The sequence below is a fragment of the Delphinapterus leucas genome, chromosome 19 (genome assembly GCF_059928025.1).
Source record: "Delphinapterus leucas isolate spDelLeu-1000000601 "Yukka" chromosome 19, BTC_Dleu_Yukka2, whole genome shotgun sequence".
In the NCBI taxonomy this organism is placed as follows: domain Eukaryota; kingdom Metazoa; phylum Chordata; class Mammalia; order Artiodactyla; family Monodontidae; genus Delphinapterus; species Delphinapterus leucas.
Window position 1 is genome coordinate 19,006,611 of NC_143147.1, and position 13,111 is coordinate 19,019,721.

At 51.4% G+C, this 13,111-nt stretch overlaps 2 protein-coding genes across 3 annotated transcripts in view; both read left to right on the forward strand.

Annotated features, from left to right (window-relative positions):
- The window catches only part of TRPV1 (transient receptor potential cation channel subfamily V member 1), a 36,119-nt gene extending 26,550 nt beyond the window's left edge, over positions 1-9,569 (forward strand). Inside the window, exon 15 of the mRNA XM_022595823.3 lies at positions 5,725-9,569. Within this exon, the coding sequence (XP_022451531.1) occupies positions 5,725-5,897 (173 nt within the window). The 3' untranslated portion in view covers positions 5,898-9,569. The remainder of the gene's footprint in view (positions 1-5,724) is intronic.
- Positions 9,570-9,736: 167 nt separating this feature from the next.
- The window catches only part of TRPV3 (transient receptor potential cation channel subfamily V member 3), a 38,909-nt gene continuing 35,534 nt past the window's right edge, over positions 9,737-13,111 (forward strand). For both annotated transcript variants that reach the window (XM_089900599.1, XM_089900600.1), the window contains exons 1-4: positions 9,737-9,828; positions 10,481-10,607; positions 11,303-11,569; positions 12,147-12,264. In XM_089900599.1, coding sequence (XP_089756725.1) covers positions 10,523-10,607; positions 11,303-11,569; positions 12,147-12,264 — 470 coding nt within the window. In that variant the 5' untranslated portion in view covers positions 9,737-9,828; positions 10,481-10,522. The remainder of the gene's footprint in view (positions 9,829-10,480; positions 10,608-11,302; positions 11,570-12,146; positions 12,265-13,111) is intronic.

A 13,111-nucleotide genomic window follows, 5' to 3' on the forward strand; every position in this document is an offset into this window, starting at 1 on the left:
CACCCACATAGTCATGGGTGCTCCCGTGCTCTCTTGCACACCTGCGCAGCCCGCTGCTCTGTGTGTCCGTGCCCGCTGGCTCTGCACGGCCCCCTGGTTGTCAGTGCCCCAGAGGAAGCCGTCAGCCCACGTGCAGCCTCCCTGTGGGTGCCCTGTCTCCTCTTCCCCAGTCCTCACACCCAGCGTCTGTCCTCAGCTCCGTGAGGCTTACGGACACAAACAGGGACTCTCACCCGGCCCAACACATCCAGGCAGGCAGAGGAGGGAAGAGTGGGAGGAGAAAATGTACACCTTGAACAGAGGAGCCCCATGGAAAATCACTACCAGAAAAAGTCCTTTCATCATTAATAGTAAACATTTTAACAGTGGACATGAAATGAAAGGTCTAATGGAAGATATTTACCTAAAAATGAGGCAAACCTAGTCTTATATTGAACACATTTTGAGTTATAATTACAACCTTGCACTAAGTCTGTTTTTCTTTTTTTTTTAAGTTGTGGTAAAATATATATAACATGAAAGTTGCCATTTCAATCATTTTTTTCAAAGTGTACACTTTGGTGGCATGAATTATATCCACAGTGTTGTGTAAGCATCACCCTTACCTATTTCCAAAATGTTTTCATTATTCCAAACAGAAACTCTGTACCCATTCAGCAGTTATCTCCATTTCGCCCTCCTCCCAGCCCCTCTATTCTACTTTCTGTCTCTATGTATTTCCCTATTCTAGGTACTTCGTATAAGAGGAATCACACAATATTTGTCCTTTTGTGTCTGACTTGATAATGCTCCATGGAATGTATATACCATATTTTATTCATCCATTCATCTGTTCACTGATATTAGTATTGTTTTCACCTTTTAGCCTAGTGTGAATAATCCTGTGAACACTAGTGTACAAGATTCTTTTTGATTTCCAAATATCCAGTCTTTTGGGTGGTAGTAGAACTGCTGGATCATGTGGTAATTCTAGGTTTAACTTTTTTGAGGAGCTGCCAAACTGTTTTCCACAGCAGCTGAGTCATTTTACATTCCCACCAGCAACGTACCAGGGTTTCATTTCCTCACCTACACTTGTTATTTCCCGTTTTCGTTTTGATTATAGCCATCCTAATAGATGTGAAGTAGTATCTCATTGATTTACATTTCCATAATGACTAATGATTTTGAACATCTTTTCATGTACTTATTTGCCATCTATAGATATTCTTTGGAGAAATGCCTATTCAAGCCCTTTGCCCATTAAAAAAATTTTTTTTATAGGAGTTCTTTGTAACTTTCGGATATTAATTCTTTATCAGGTATATGATTTGTCAATATTTTCTCCTATTCTGTGAGTTGCCCTTTGATGTACAAAACGTTTATTTTGATGAAGCCCAATTTATCTATTATTTTCCATTGTTGCCTATTCTTTTGGGGTAATATCCAATAAATCATTGTCAAATCCAATGTCAGGAAGATTGTCCCCTGTGTTGTTTTTGTTTTTTTTTTTTTTAAGAGTTTTGTAGTTTTAGCTCCCTAACATTTTTAAGTTGCTATAAACCTTGGACTGTTTCACAGAGTTCTGACTGCATTGGTTCTAAAGTTTCTGCCTTTTTAAAAAATGTTTTTGTGGAGGCATGGGTGTTTAGAGCTGCCTACTTTGCCAATTTGCTGATGTTGCTAATTCTTTTCTTTAATTTTTAAAAACAAATTTATTTATTTTATTCATTTATTTTTGGCTGCGTTGGGTCTCGGTTGCTGTGTACAGGCTTTCTCTGGTTGCGGCGAGCGGGACCTACTCTTCGTTGCGGCGCACAGGCTTCCCATTGTGGTGGCTTCTCTTGTTGCAGAGCACGGGCTCTAGGCACGCAGGCTCAGTAGTTGTGGCTCACAGGCTCTAGAGCACAGGCTCAGTAGTTGTGACGCACGGGCTTAGTTGCTCCTTGGCATGTGGGAATCTTCCCGGGCCAGGGCTCGAAACTGTGTTCCCTGCATTGGCAGGCGGATTCTTAATCACTGTGCCACCAGGGAAGCCCAATGTTGCTAATTCTTAAATGAACAAATGAATCAAGTGTTGATAGTTTTTTTTTTTTTTTTTTTTGGCTCGCTCGGGGAAAGGGCATGATTTTTCAGGCAAACTTGCCTGTTAGCATGACACTGCATGTTTGATATTGCTTCATAGAGAAGCTCATTTTTTTATATTTCACAAACTTTAAAAAGTATACTTTATTGAGATGTAATTTACATACAATAAAATGCACACATTTTAAATGCACAGTTTGATAAGTTTTGACAAATGTACACACTCAGGCAACCACTACCCCACTCAAGATACAGAACATTTCCATCATCCCAGAAAGACCCTCATGCCCCTTTGTAGTCAATTCCACCCTCCCCATCCCAGGTAACTATCTAATTTCTATCAGTATAGATTAGTTTTATATCAGCTTTTGTTTACCTGAAAATGTTGATTTCATCTTCATGTTTGAAGGATATTTTCATTGGATATAGAATTCTAGGTTAACAGGGTTTTTTTTTGTTGTTGTTGTTTTTAATTTTAACACTTAAACTGTGATTCTCTGCTGTCCTCTGGCCTCCACTGTTTCTGATGAAAATTCACCCATAATTTGCACTGCTGTTCTCCTGTCTGTAGTGTGTCTCCCCACCCTCCCCCCACCCCCGCCCCCAACCCCAGCCCCGGCTGCTTTCAAAACATTCTCTTCATCTTTGCTTTTCAGCAGTTTGACTAAGATATGCTTAGGTGTGGTTTTCTTTGGTTTTATTCTGCTTGGGGTTTGCTGAGCTTCTTGGATCTGTACATCAATATGTTTGGAAACTATATACACTTTGCTTTAGTCTCCCTATCTGCTCCTTTTACATGCATGTTAGACCATTTGATATTGTCCTGTGGGTTTCATTTGTTCATTCCTCCTCAATTTTTTTCTATTTCTCAAATTTGATAATTTCTATTGATGTGTCTCCAAATTCATTGACACTTTCCTCAGTCATCTCTAAACTGCTATTAAGCCCATCCAGTGAATATTACATTTCAAGTGTTAGGCTATTGGTTATGGAATTTCTATTGGGGTCAGTTTCTATTGACTGTTTTTTTCCTGGCTGTGAGTCACATTTCCTTGTTTCTTGTATGTCTAGTAACTTTCAATTGTATACTGGGCATCGTAATAATATGTTGTAGAGACAGTTGATTGAATTTTTATCCTAGTTGGCAGTTCAGTTATTGATGAATCACCTTGAACTTGTGTAGGCTTAGTTTTAACCTTTATTGTGGTAGGCCTGTGGAAATTCCAAGGTATTTGCCAATCCCATCAAACTTGTAGGACTCAACCTCCAAACTGTTTCCACTGTGGATCTTGTCGGGGCTTGGTTAGAGGCTTTTTAGGGTGGCTCTTGAGTAGATCTTACTTTAGTGTGTGTACAGTAAGTAGGGTATTTCTGGTATTTTAGCTTGATCCTCAGAGTAGAAAAAGGGTGGTGAGGAGGTCTCTCCACTGGCTGGGCTGGATCTCCAATATCCCTCAGTACAGCTCAACTTCTGTTGTCTCTGTCCCACTTTTAACCCCATAGCATCCACTGTCTGAGAAGCCTGTGCAAGTACAGCCCAACTGTCAGCCAAGGACTCGGGGGGACCCCACCCCAAAGACTTCTGGACCTCTACCCCTACAGCTCCCTTCTTCCTCGTCTCCTGCACCCTGTCCCACAGATTCTAGCTGCTTCGGCTGCTCAGAGGCACGGCCGCTTCGGCTGCCCCCTTCTTCCTTAGCTCAGAGGCACTGCTACACTCTGCTCAGACTCCAGCTCGCTGCACTCTAGTCTGAGAACTTGTCCCTAAGCAACACGTTGGGGCGATCACAGGGCTCACCCTGTGAATCTCACTTCTCTCGGCAATTGCAGCTTCTCAGTCTATTGTCTTATGCCTGAAGACGTTTGCTGCATGTATTTTGTCCAGTTTTATGATTGTTTATAGCAGGATGGCTAGCCCAGTACTAGATACTCCATCAGAGCTGGAAGTGGAAATCTATTTTATTAAGAGGCTTACTTTTGGAAAACTACTCAAGGGCTTCATCAGTGTTCCCAAGGGCCTCCTGCAGTCCTATACTTTCCCCACAAGTTTCATTAGAAGCACTCCCCGTGTCATGTCATAACACTTATTATCTCTTTTTTGGTTGTTAACTGGTCCAGCTTCACCACAGAGCCGTTCAAAGATGGCTTTGCAAGTGATTTGAGTAGTTTTCCAACGTTGCTCTCATTGATTTCATGAAACCACACACCTTTTTACAAGATGTGCTGTTTCACTTTGCAGTTGATTTGCACTGTGTTTGCATGACATTGTTGGCTGTTTGAGGCATCGCACATTCACTGTGCTATTAATAAAGACATTGATCCAGTGGCAGGGATACACACACACTCATGTTACTTGGGGAGGGGCTAGGAGATGGTTAGAGGATCCCTGGTTTCACACCTATGCTTAATTAGGGAGTGTTTCCTGAGGATTTTGCTTTCCTATACAACCTCGTAACAGTGGAAACTCCCGTAATGAATAATCAGATTATTCAGGTAACAAGGAACTCTCCCCACCCACATAGCACTAGTGATTGGGAAGGCGTGAGGGAGCACAAGAGAGAAAGGGCAGGGAGGAAAGTGGTCAGTAGCTGAGCTAGGGAGAGCACGTGAGGGGGTCTTCGTATCAGGACTGTGGGAAGCAGGCACTGGGAGCCCCATGCCTGCTTTGAGGGCCCAGGGACTGGAGCTGGGCCAAGCGGTCTCTGAGGAGGGGTATCCCCACCATCCATCCAGCCAGAAGATGGTATCTTCAGTGAGCACCTGGCCTGTCTCCCCGTGGAGGCGTCCTGCTTCTATGCCTTCCCTGAAACATCCTCCTGGTGCGTGCATCAGGCTGTGGTGAACGGGGGCAGGCCAGTGTCAGCCTGCTGGCCCAGGGGAAACCCGAGGCCTGGAGAATTCAGCTGGGAGGTCACAATGGGCCCAGCCTCCCACATTCCTGATGCCTTTGAGATGTGACCAGTGCAGGACACCAGCAGAGGAGCCTGAATTGTGGCCTGAGGGCGAAAGGTGTGAATTTAGGCTGGTTTTCTAGAAAGATCAGACCCAAGATGGCCAGCCAGAGGCAAGCGGAAGGAGAGCACGTACAGCTGTTTCTCTTGGCTGTCACTTCTCTGAGGTTGCTGGGGGGAGGGAGGGGCTGGAGATCGCTCTGGGGGTGACAGTGGGTCCTCCTCAGGGGCTTCCTGGGATTTCAGGCCACACATGAGAGCCCACTTCAAGGCCCAGTGTCACCATGGTTCCCTTGGCGTTGTTCCCAATCTGCTATTCCCTGGTGGGGCCTGAACCCCAAATCCTCATTCTTTGGCTGGGGTTCAGCACCCTGCAGCTGACCTGATGTGGAGCCGCTCCCAGGGCAGCCCCAGCATTGCTCTCCCTCCCACATGGGCAGGGAGGAAACCGAGGCTGAAAGCAGCAAGCACTGGACAATCCTGAGGCCACAAGCAAGTCAGGGTGGGGTCGAGGAGGAGAATTTAGGAGCTGCCAGAGCAGATGAGCCTCCTTGATCAGGTGAGGAAAGAGGAAATGGCACTGATCCCTGTGTTGCGGAAGCACCGATGTGCTTGTGCCCCCTTTTATCTGGAGGGTGGTAAGGCCAGCAAACGACTGTTTGGTATCGTTTTGCTGCTTCCAAAGCAGTAATGGTGTTTCATCTTTCAGCTGCAGGGAGGAACTGGAAGAACTTTGCCCTGGTTCCCCTCTTAAGAGATGCAAGTACTCGAGAAAGACACCCTGCCCAGCCTGAGGAAGTTCATCTGAAGCACTTCGCGGGGTCCCTCAAGCCAGAAGATGCCGATATCATCAAGGATTCTGCTGCTTTAGGGGAGAAGTGAGGGACCACACAGGGTGCTCTCAACCCTGTGGGCCTTAGGAAAGCCCACTGTCTCCGGTAAGAGGGTGTGTAGGGGCCACCAGTGATGCTTCAGCAGCCTGGCCCTACCAGCACCCTCCTCGCAGGCCCTTTCCTAGACCGCACGGAACAAGCTGCAGGAGGCATTGCTGGATGCACGGGTAGAGATAGTCACGCCACCCTCACTGTCCCCAGCTGACTCTCCTAACACAAAAGGATATTGCTTTCCAGTTTTTACTGACTTTGTCAAACATGGCGAATGAGAAATCGCCACGTGCATGTATGCGATGCCCCAGTTTCCTTTGATTTTATATTCCTGGGAGTGAAAGGCAGCGATGCCCAGGGAAACACCTTTTAGAACAAAACACTTCTTTGAGATAAAATGCCGAAGCCCTTGTCTATTTTGTCCTTAACATCTCCCCTGTCCAGAGTGGTCTGGGGGTGACGATGGTTGCTCCTCCGAGAAGGTGGGGGAACCTGGCCCCATTCTCAGCTCTGCCAGAATCAGGTGTTTCTGGAGTGACTCCCTCCTTCTGTGTGATCCATCACAGTTCCAAAAATATTAGCTCTATCGCTGTTCAAATAAAAGTACAGAACCATGTCCCAAAGCCGCGTGGCAAGAATTTTTTTAATGATCTTCCCTCTGTAGTGGCCATAATCCTGCTCGCCTACAGTGATACCTACTTCCACCTCTACCCATCCTGCCATCCATCAGATAAGTACAGAAATAAATACATATGTCATATCAAGTGTGAACTCCATGTCAGTCATTGAGCCGGCGTAGCTCATTGGCTCCGTGTGTTCTGTGTGTGCACATGTGTGTGTGTGTGCGTGTGTGTACTACCTTGTATGGCTAGGAGCCTCTGGTCATGCTTTAGTTGTTACCCGTGGGTGAGGGCACTCCTGCATGCATACACCTACAATAGTTAGCAAACTGTGGGCCAGGGACCAAGTCTGGCCCGCCACCAGTTTTGGTTAACAAACTTTTATTAGAACACAAGGCAGCCTTTCATTTCTGCACCGTCTCTGGCAGCTTTCATGCTACAACACAGAGCTGAGCAGTTGCAAGAGACTGAATAGCTTGCAAAGCCTAAAATATTTCCTTTCTGGCCCTTTATGGAAAAGTGTGAGGATCCCTGCTTTACGGACTAGAATGTACGAAAGAATGATTTAGAAAAGCCCTCTGTCCCAAACACTGGCGGGTTTTGTTATGTCTGTGGCGTGTGGAATGAGCTGCCTAGTCGTGAAATTCTTGGATGTTGATTCCCAAGATGAAGGATGACATTAGCTGCGGCCGGGCTTCAGCCCTTTTGTGAGAAGTCTATCCGGAGGGAGCATTGGGACCCCCCTCCTCCAAGTTCTCCAGCAGCACGTCTACCTCCACACACAAGCCCAGCAGAGGATCCTGAGTCTGGTTGACGAAGCGGCCAGGCGTGTAGTGAGCCATGGCCAGACCATGGCAAATGAGCATAGCAGAAGAACACTGACGGCTAGAACGAAGGGAGTGTTTATGTGATGTGCTCCATGTTCGTTATCCTGTAAGCCTCCTAATCGCCCATGAAGAGCTATTATTAGCTCCATTTTATAGATGAGAAAACTGAGACTGGAACAGTTAGTAAGTTTACACAGCGAGTAAACAGCAATGCCTGGGTCTGACCCCAGGCAAACGTGACTCCAAAGCCAGAACTTGACTGTGGTGCCAGGTTGCATGGCAGAGAACGGGCTGGGGCATGACAGCCTAGCCCAGGGTTGGAAGGGAGACGTGCGGGCTTCTGCTTCCTGTTTGGGTTTGGGACTCCTTGCTTTACCCGTAGGCCTTCCTCAGAAAATGTGCAGACATTAGATATTTTCAAATGTCTGCAAATTGGATCAAACCTCCAAACTCAGCGCTGGAAGGAATCTTGTGGGTGTTCTTTTGTAAAATGAATGATTACAACCTTTGTGTAAACCCGGGTTGTTTAAAGGAGGACACACCTGCAACTAGCTTGGTCTTTTTTATCTGTCGCTGTCTCTTGATCTCTCTCAGTTCCCATGTCCTCCACTCTCCATCACTCGGAGGCAGCATGAGTCACCACCCAGAATCCCTGATGGGCGGGCTGCTCAGCTCTGCTAAACCAGGGACAGCTGTGGCCACTGGGATGCAGACGGACCCGCTGCTGACCATTGGGTGGGTCTGCTCAGGCCTGAGGATGCTGATGGAGCTCTGCCTGGCTCCTGGTCCCCCCTCCTTGCTCACACCAAGTGGGGCATTTTCTAGAGCAGGTCAAGAGATCGGCCCCTCCCTGGCTGCACCCCCTCCCCCGAGACCCCTCCTCTCCCTTCTCCCTTCTCCTTCCTGGAGGAGGGGGTACCTGTGGGCCTGCATCCCAGGCCTGATGTCTGCAGGGCTTGGGAGATGTGTGTGTGTGTGTCGGGGGGAGTCTTCTCAACACTTGCCTGGTGTGTCCCCCCTAAGGGGTCAGGGCTGACTCAGTGGCCTGGGGCCACTCAGTTGGCTGCAGCCGGACTTGAGTTTAGATGTTGCCCAAAATCGTCACCACAGCTTGAACGTGCCTGTGTCTCTTGCCTCTGAGTGCCTGCTCCGTGGCTCTCCCCGTGTAGACTGTCCTCCCTCCTCCCAAGTCCAACCCGAATGCTCTTCTCTGAACCCTTCCCCCACCTCCCATTAGAAGCACTTCCTCCTCCTGGGCGGCTTGAGTCCTCTCTGTCCTTGTAACCTGTCCCGTGGGGTTACAGTTCCTGCCCGAGCCCGGCTGCCGCGTGGCTCACAGCTCCTTGAGGGTAGAGACCACTTTCCCCAGTTCGGAACCCCACGCTGGCCCCTGGCTTCCCTGCCTGGCCTCCCACTGTAGGCTCTCATGATGTGTTGGATTAAATAGGACTGAATGCAGACCAGCCCCTGCTCCACACACAGCAGAGGGGGCTCCCTTTTCTCCTTGCTGGGCACACTGTGTACCTTTGGATGGGAAACAGAGGCCTTCTTAGCCAGCCTGGCTATTGAGAAAATGTGCTAACACAAGGCAAAATACAGATGCCGAGATTGGGCAACAGCCTCACCCTTAGGGCTCAGAGGCAGTCAGCCCAAAGCAAGCAGGGAGGGGTGAGGGGCTGAGTCAGGAGGGGCAATTAATGGAGCAATAGAGGGCGGACTGTGTTTGGTCCAACACCCGGCTTTAATGGAGTTTCAGGCAGTGATGAGATTGCGATGTGCGCTTAGGAACTTTGAGGCTCCTTTGACTTAAACTGCAAAAGCAGCCCCCTACTTCACCCACACCTGAAGCCTGTTGGCCCCGGAGCCTGGTTTTCTGCCCCTTACTGGCCACAGGTGGGAAGCATTGAATGGGGACTTCTGTCTCTGAGCGGACTTGATCCTAGACTTTGAAGGATGGAAAACAAGTCTTGGGGGTGGCCATTGTGAGGTCAACCAGGCCAGCCCTTGGCTGTGGCGTTGCCTCCCAGGGGTCGGGGCTGAGCACTCGACAGTTCATGTGTCCCGCCTACCAGCAGGGTCTCTGACTTCTCACAGCATCCTTGGGAAGCAGTTATTATGAGGCCCATGATGGGAAGCATCAAATACAGGAAAGGAAAGAGTTGGGACCAAAACTTCAGGCTCAGCACCTGCTGCCTCCCCTGCCTTCTCCTGGGCTGGGGTGAGGCTGCCCTGTGGGTGTGGGGCTGACTCAGGCAGGGCAGGTGGGCGGTGGGCAGGCGTGGCAGCTGTGGCTGGTGGGCGTGGCCTGCCTGACATCAAGGGCAGTTGACCCAGCAAGTTCTGCCTCTGACGCCTCATTCCAGCCATCCCTCTGTCTCTGATGAGAGCCTCTCACCACCTCAGCTATAATCCTACTGGGGGGCCTTGGGCCCCTACACATGCGGTGATCTGAGAACAACCACTGCCACCTGGACCTCACCAGGTGAGTCTTGCCGAACAGGTAGCCAGTGCCCTCCAATGCCGCAGGGTGCCCAGAGCGAGGACCTCAGGTGTCCCTCTGCCAATTGGCCTCAGGGGAGGGCTGGGAGGGAGCTTGGGTCTCTAGCAGGGAAAACAAAGCTGAACGTGAGCTCTTGGCCACAGGGAGTGTGTGAGAGCACAGGATATGATGGATGTGGGAAACGTTCCCCTCCCTGAGGTTTGGGGATATTGGGGTGCGAGGACAGTCATAGCTGCCCAGGGCAGAGGTGAGGCTCCTGTGACCCCCCACAGGCCCCAGGGACGTGGCTCTCCAGGGCAGCAGTGTGATGGGAGCTCAGGATGGGATGAGATGGCCCCAGAGCTTGAGACGGACAGGGCCCAGGCGGCTCATAGGAGCTGAGTCAGCAAGCCCTGGACGGAGGGTGGGCCCTGTGGCCCCCGGGCCTGGTCAGTCTCCCAGGAAAGGCCATTCCAGTCAGTACCAGGTCTTGGGAGGCACTTCCCAGGTGAGGACGCCCAATCCCAGATAGAGTGAGGGCCAGGCTTGCAAGAGAGTCCAGCAGGTGGGAATGCAGGTTTATGGGGTGACTCAGGGAGCTAATTAGAGCTGCTGCAGTCCCCGACCAGAGTTCTCTGACCCCCTCCTGCTCCAGCAGCCCAGGACTGTCCCGTACTCACCAGGCAGGGCAGAGAAAATGGAGCAGCCAGTGGTCATGGATGAGAGATGTAGGGGACCATTCAACCCATTTTTCAGAAGGGAAAACAGAGGCCCACGGAGCGGTAAGGGACATGCCCTCCATCCCTCTCTTCCAGTGTTGGCCCAGCCCAGCCTTTAGCCCCACAGGTCATTTTGGGCTGAGGGAGGTGGTAAAGGCAGCCCATCCTTATCAGGCTGTGACTGTGGATACGGCCTGGGACCTGTGTGCTGAGGATCCTCTCCCAACAGGATGCTTAAGGCCTCCTCAGAGCTCCCTAACTCTAGGTGCCTACACGCCGGGGCACCCCCTGGATGACTTTCCTCTCCCAAGGTTGCTCACGTTTAGTGGGGTGGGGCGCGTGGGCAGAGGGAGGAGGCTCTCCCATTTCCAAGTCTCACTGCAGTCTGCAGACAGCCAGGTCCAGACACTGCCTCCAGGGGGCTCTCCTATTTGGGTCAGGATCACCAATGGCCCAAACTCCACCCAGAAGAAGAGGTGGGCTCTTCTTATGGAAATCACCGCCCCGCCCCCCTGCCCCGGCTCCCTGTGACTCTGAGGGAGCTCTCTGAGGGTGGCTTAACCTGAGAATGGCCCCCGCTCACTGCAGAGTCACCTCCTGTCCCCACAGCCCTTTCCCCTGCCCACCTCTTCCTCTATGGCCAGCCCGCCTCCCCGCTGGCCCCCACAGCAGCCTCGTCCTGGCCTCTGGTCTCCTCCATCCCCCTTGTGCCGTCTCCTGTAGGACCTGGGTCCCTCTCACGCCCCCGCTGTCCCCAGGTTCAGCCACAGCTCCTACTACAGGCCCAACCTCTTCCCAAGCCTTTTACCACCCACGGGTCCAGCCACACCAGCTCCTTGCCACTCGCCAAACTTTCTTGAGCCCTGGTCTTTGCTCAGGCTGTCACCTCTGCCTGGACAGCCCTGCCTCCAACAGAAAGCTCGAAGTTCCCCTCAGCCTCCTTGGAAGACATATCAGTTCCTCTCCCCAGGACCTCCCTCCAAGACCCGCATGGGGTCCAGCCTTACCGAGCATCAGTAAAGCAGGTCTGGACAGAGGGGGCTGGGGCCCAGCTGCTCCCTCCAGGTGGACAGATGGCCACGTAGCTTGTTACACTCGGCTTTGGGGGGAGAAAGATGATCAGCGTGTTAGTGGCAGAGAGCACCAGGGGGTGAGAAATTAAAAAGTCGGAGCGGCCTGAGGCTGTGTTACTAGGAGCATAGTGTCTAGAGGAAAGGAGGTGACAGTCCTGCTCTGTCGAGGAGAATTCTAAACACAAAACCTGAGAGGGACGTTGAAAAAGCAGAGCTAATTCTCAGGAATCCACCTGGAGATTGGTGGGGCTGGAGAGGATGTCTGGAGAGAGGTCAAGGGCATGGTGATCTCTACCTGGAAGGTCTGCTGGGCTCTCCTAGGACCCAGAGGAGCAGGGGTGCTGAAGCGGGGAGCAGGGGAAGCTGCGGGGACAGTCTCCCTGTCCCTGAGAAGGGGTGGTGGCCTGGGAAGGCAGAGTGAGCTCCCCGTCCCGGGGTGTATGAGCAGGGGCCATATGGTGCTCCATGGGGGTCTGAAGCTCCTTTCTGTCCCTTCAGCCTGAGCATCTGTGCTGTGGTTGTGTTCCAGCCATGGATGCCCACCCGAAGGAGATGGTGCCTCTCATGGGCAGAATAGCCACTATGCCCAGTGGGAACGCTGCCATCCTGCAGGAGAAGAGGCTGGCAGAGATCACCCCCACCAAGAGGTAGGACCAGCAGGTTCAGGCCTGGGTGCTCTGCTGTGAGGGGCACAGGAGGAGCCTGGCACCCACCTTCAGGGACCCCTTGCCTGGGGTGGACCTGAGAATCTCAGTCTCATCTGGGGTGGCCTGGTGCCCAGCCAGGTATAATGGGGGGTGTAGGGGGGACAGCACTGCATACTCTGGGGTTGAGCTCGGGAGGTTAGTATGACTGGAATAATCAAGGGAGGCCTCCCTGGGGGCCCAGGGGCACCAAGGCAGAAACATTCAGAAAGGCTCCTGGGGGAGGTGGGGAGTTGCTGGAGCCCGAGATAAGGAGCAGAAAGATGGGTGGAAATTCCAGGTAGCAGGGACCCCCTACAGCATACATATTTCAAGTCCACTGGGGACTTTCATATCCACTGGGTGCTTAGCCAGGTAATTCAGGCTCTCCAACCCCGCCTGTGTAAGAGGGACACCAGCCACGGCACCAGCCCACGGAGTAACAGTTAATTGCAATTGTGCCGACAACGTGCTGGGCACGGCGCATGTTGGCGCTGATAATGTTTTGTTACCTTGAACTTTGTCTTCATTGTTGTCGTTGTCACTGTCATGCCCCAGGGCCCCTGGAAACTGCACAGGGCTGGGACAGTTATGACCACTTCCCAGTTGAGGACACGGAGGTGGCGGGAGCAGAGAAAGTCCTTCTCCGGGGTCACAGCTGGCCCCTGAGCTGTCTCCACTGCAGTCCCCGCCTGAGCCGATTCGGTGTCCCTCAAGCCTGAACGCCCCTCCTTCTATCCCGCGGCACTTCCCTTGGACCCGGGTGGGCCCCCGGGTCTAGGTTGGCCCATTTGCCCTGCCTCTTCGGCCC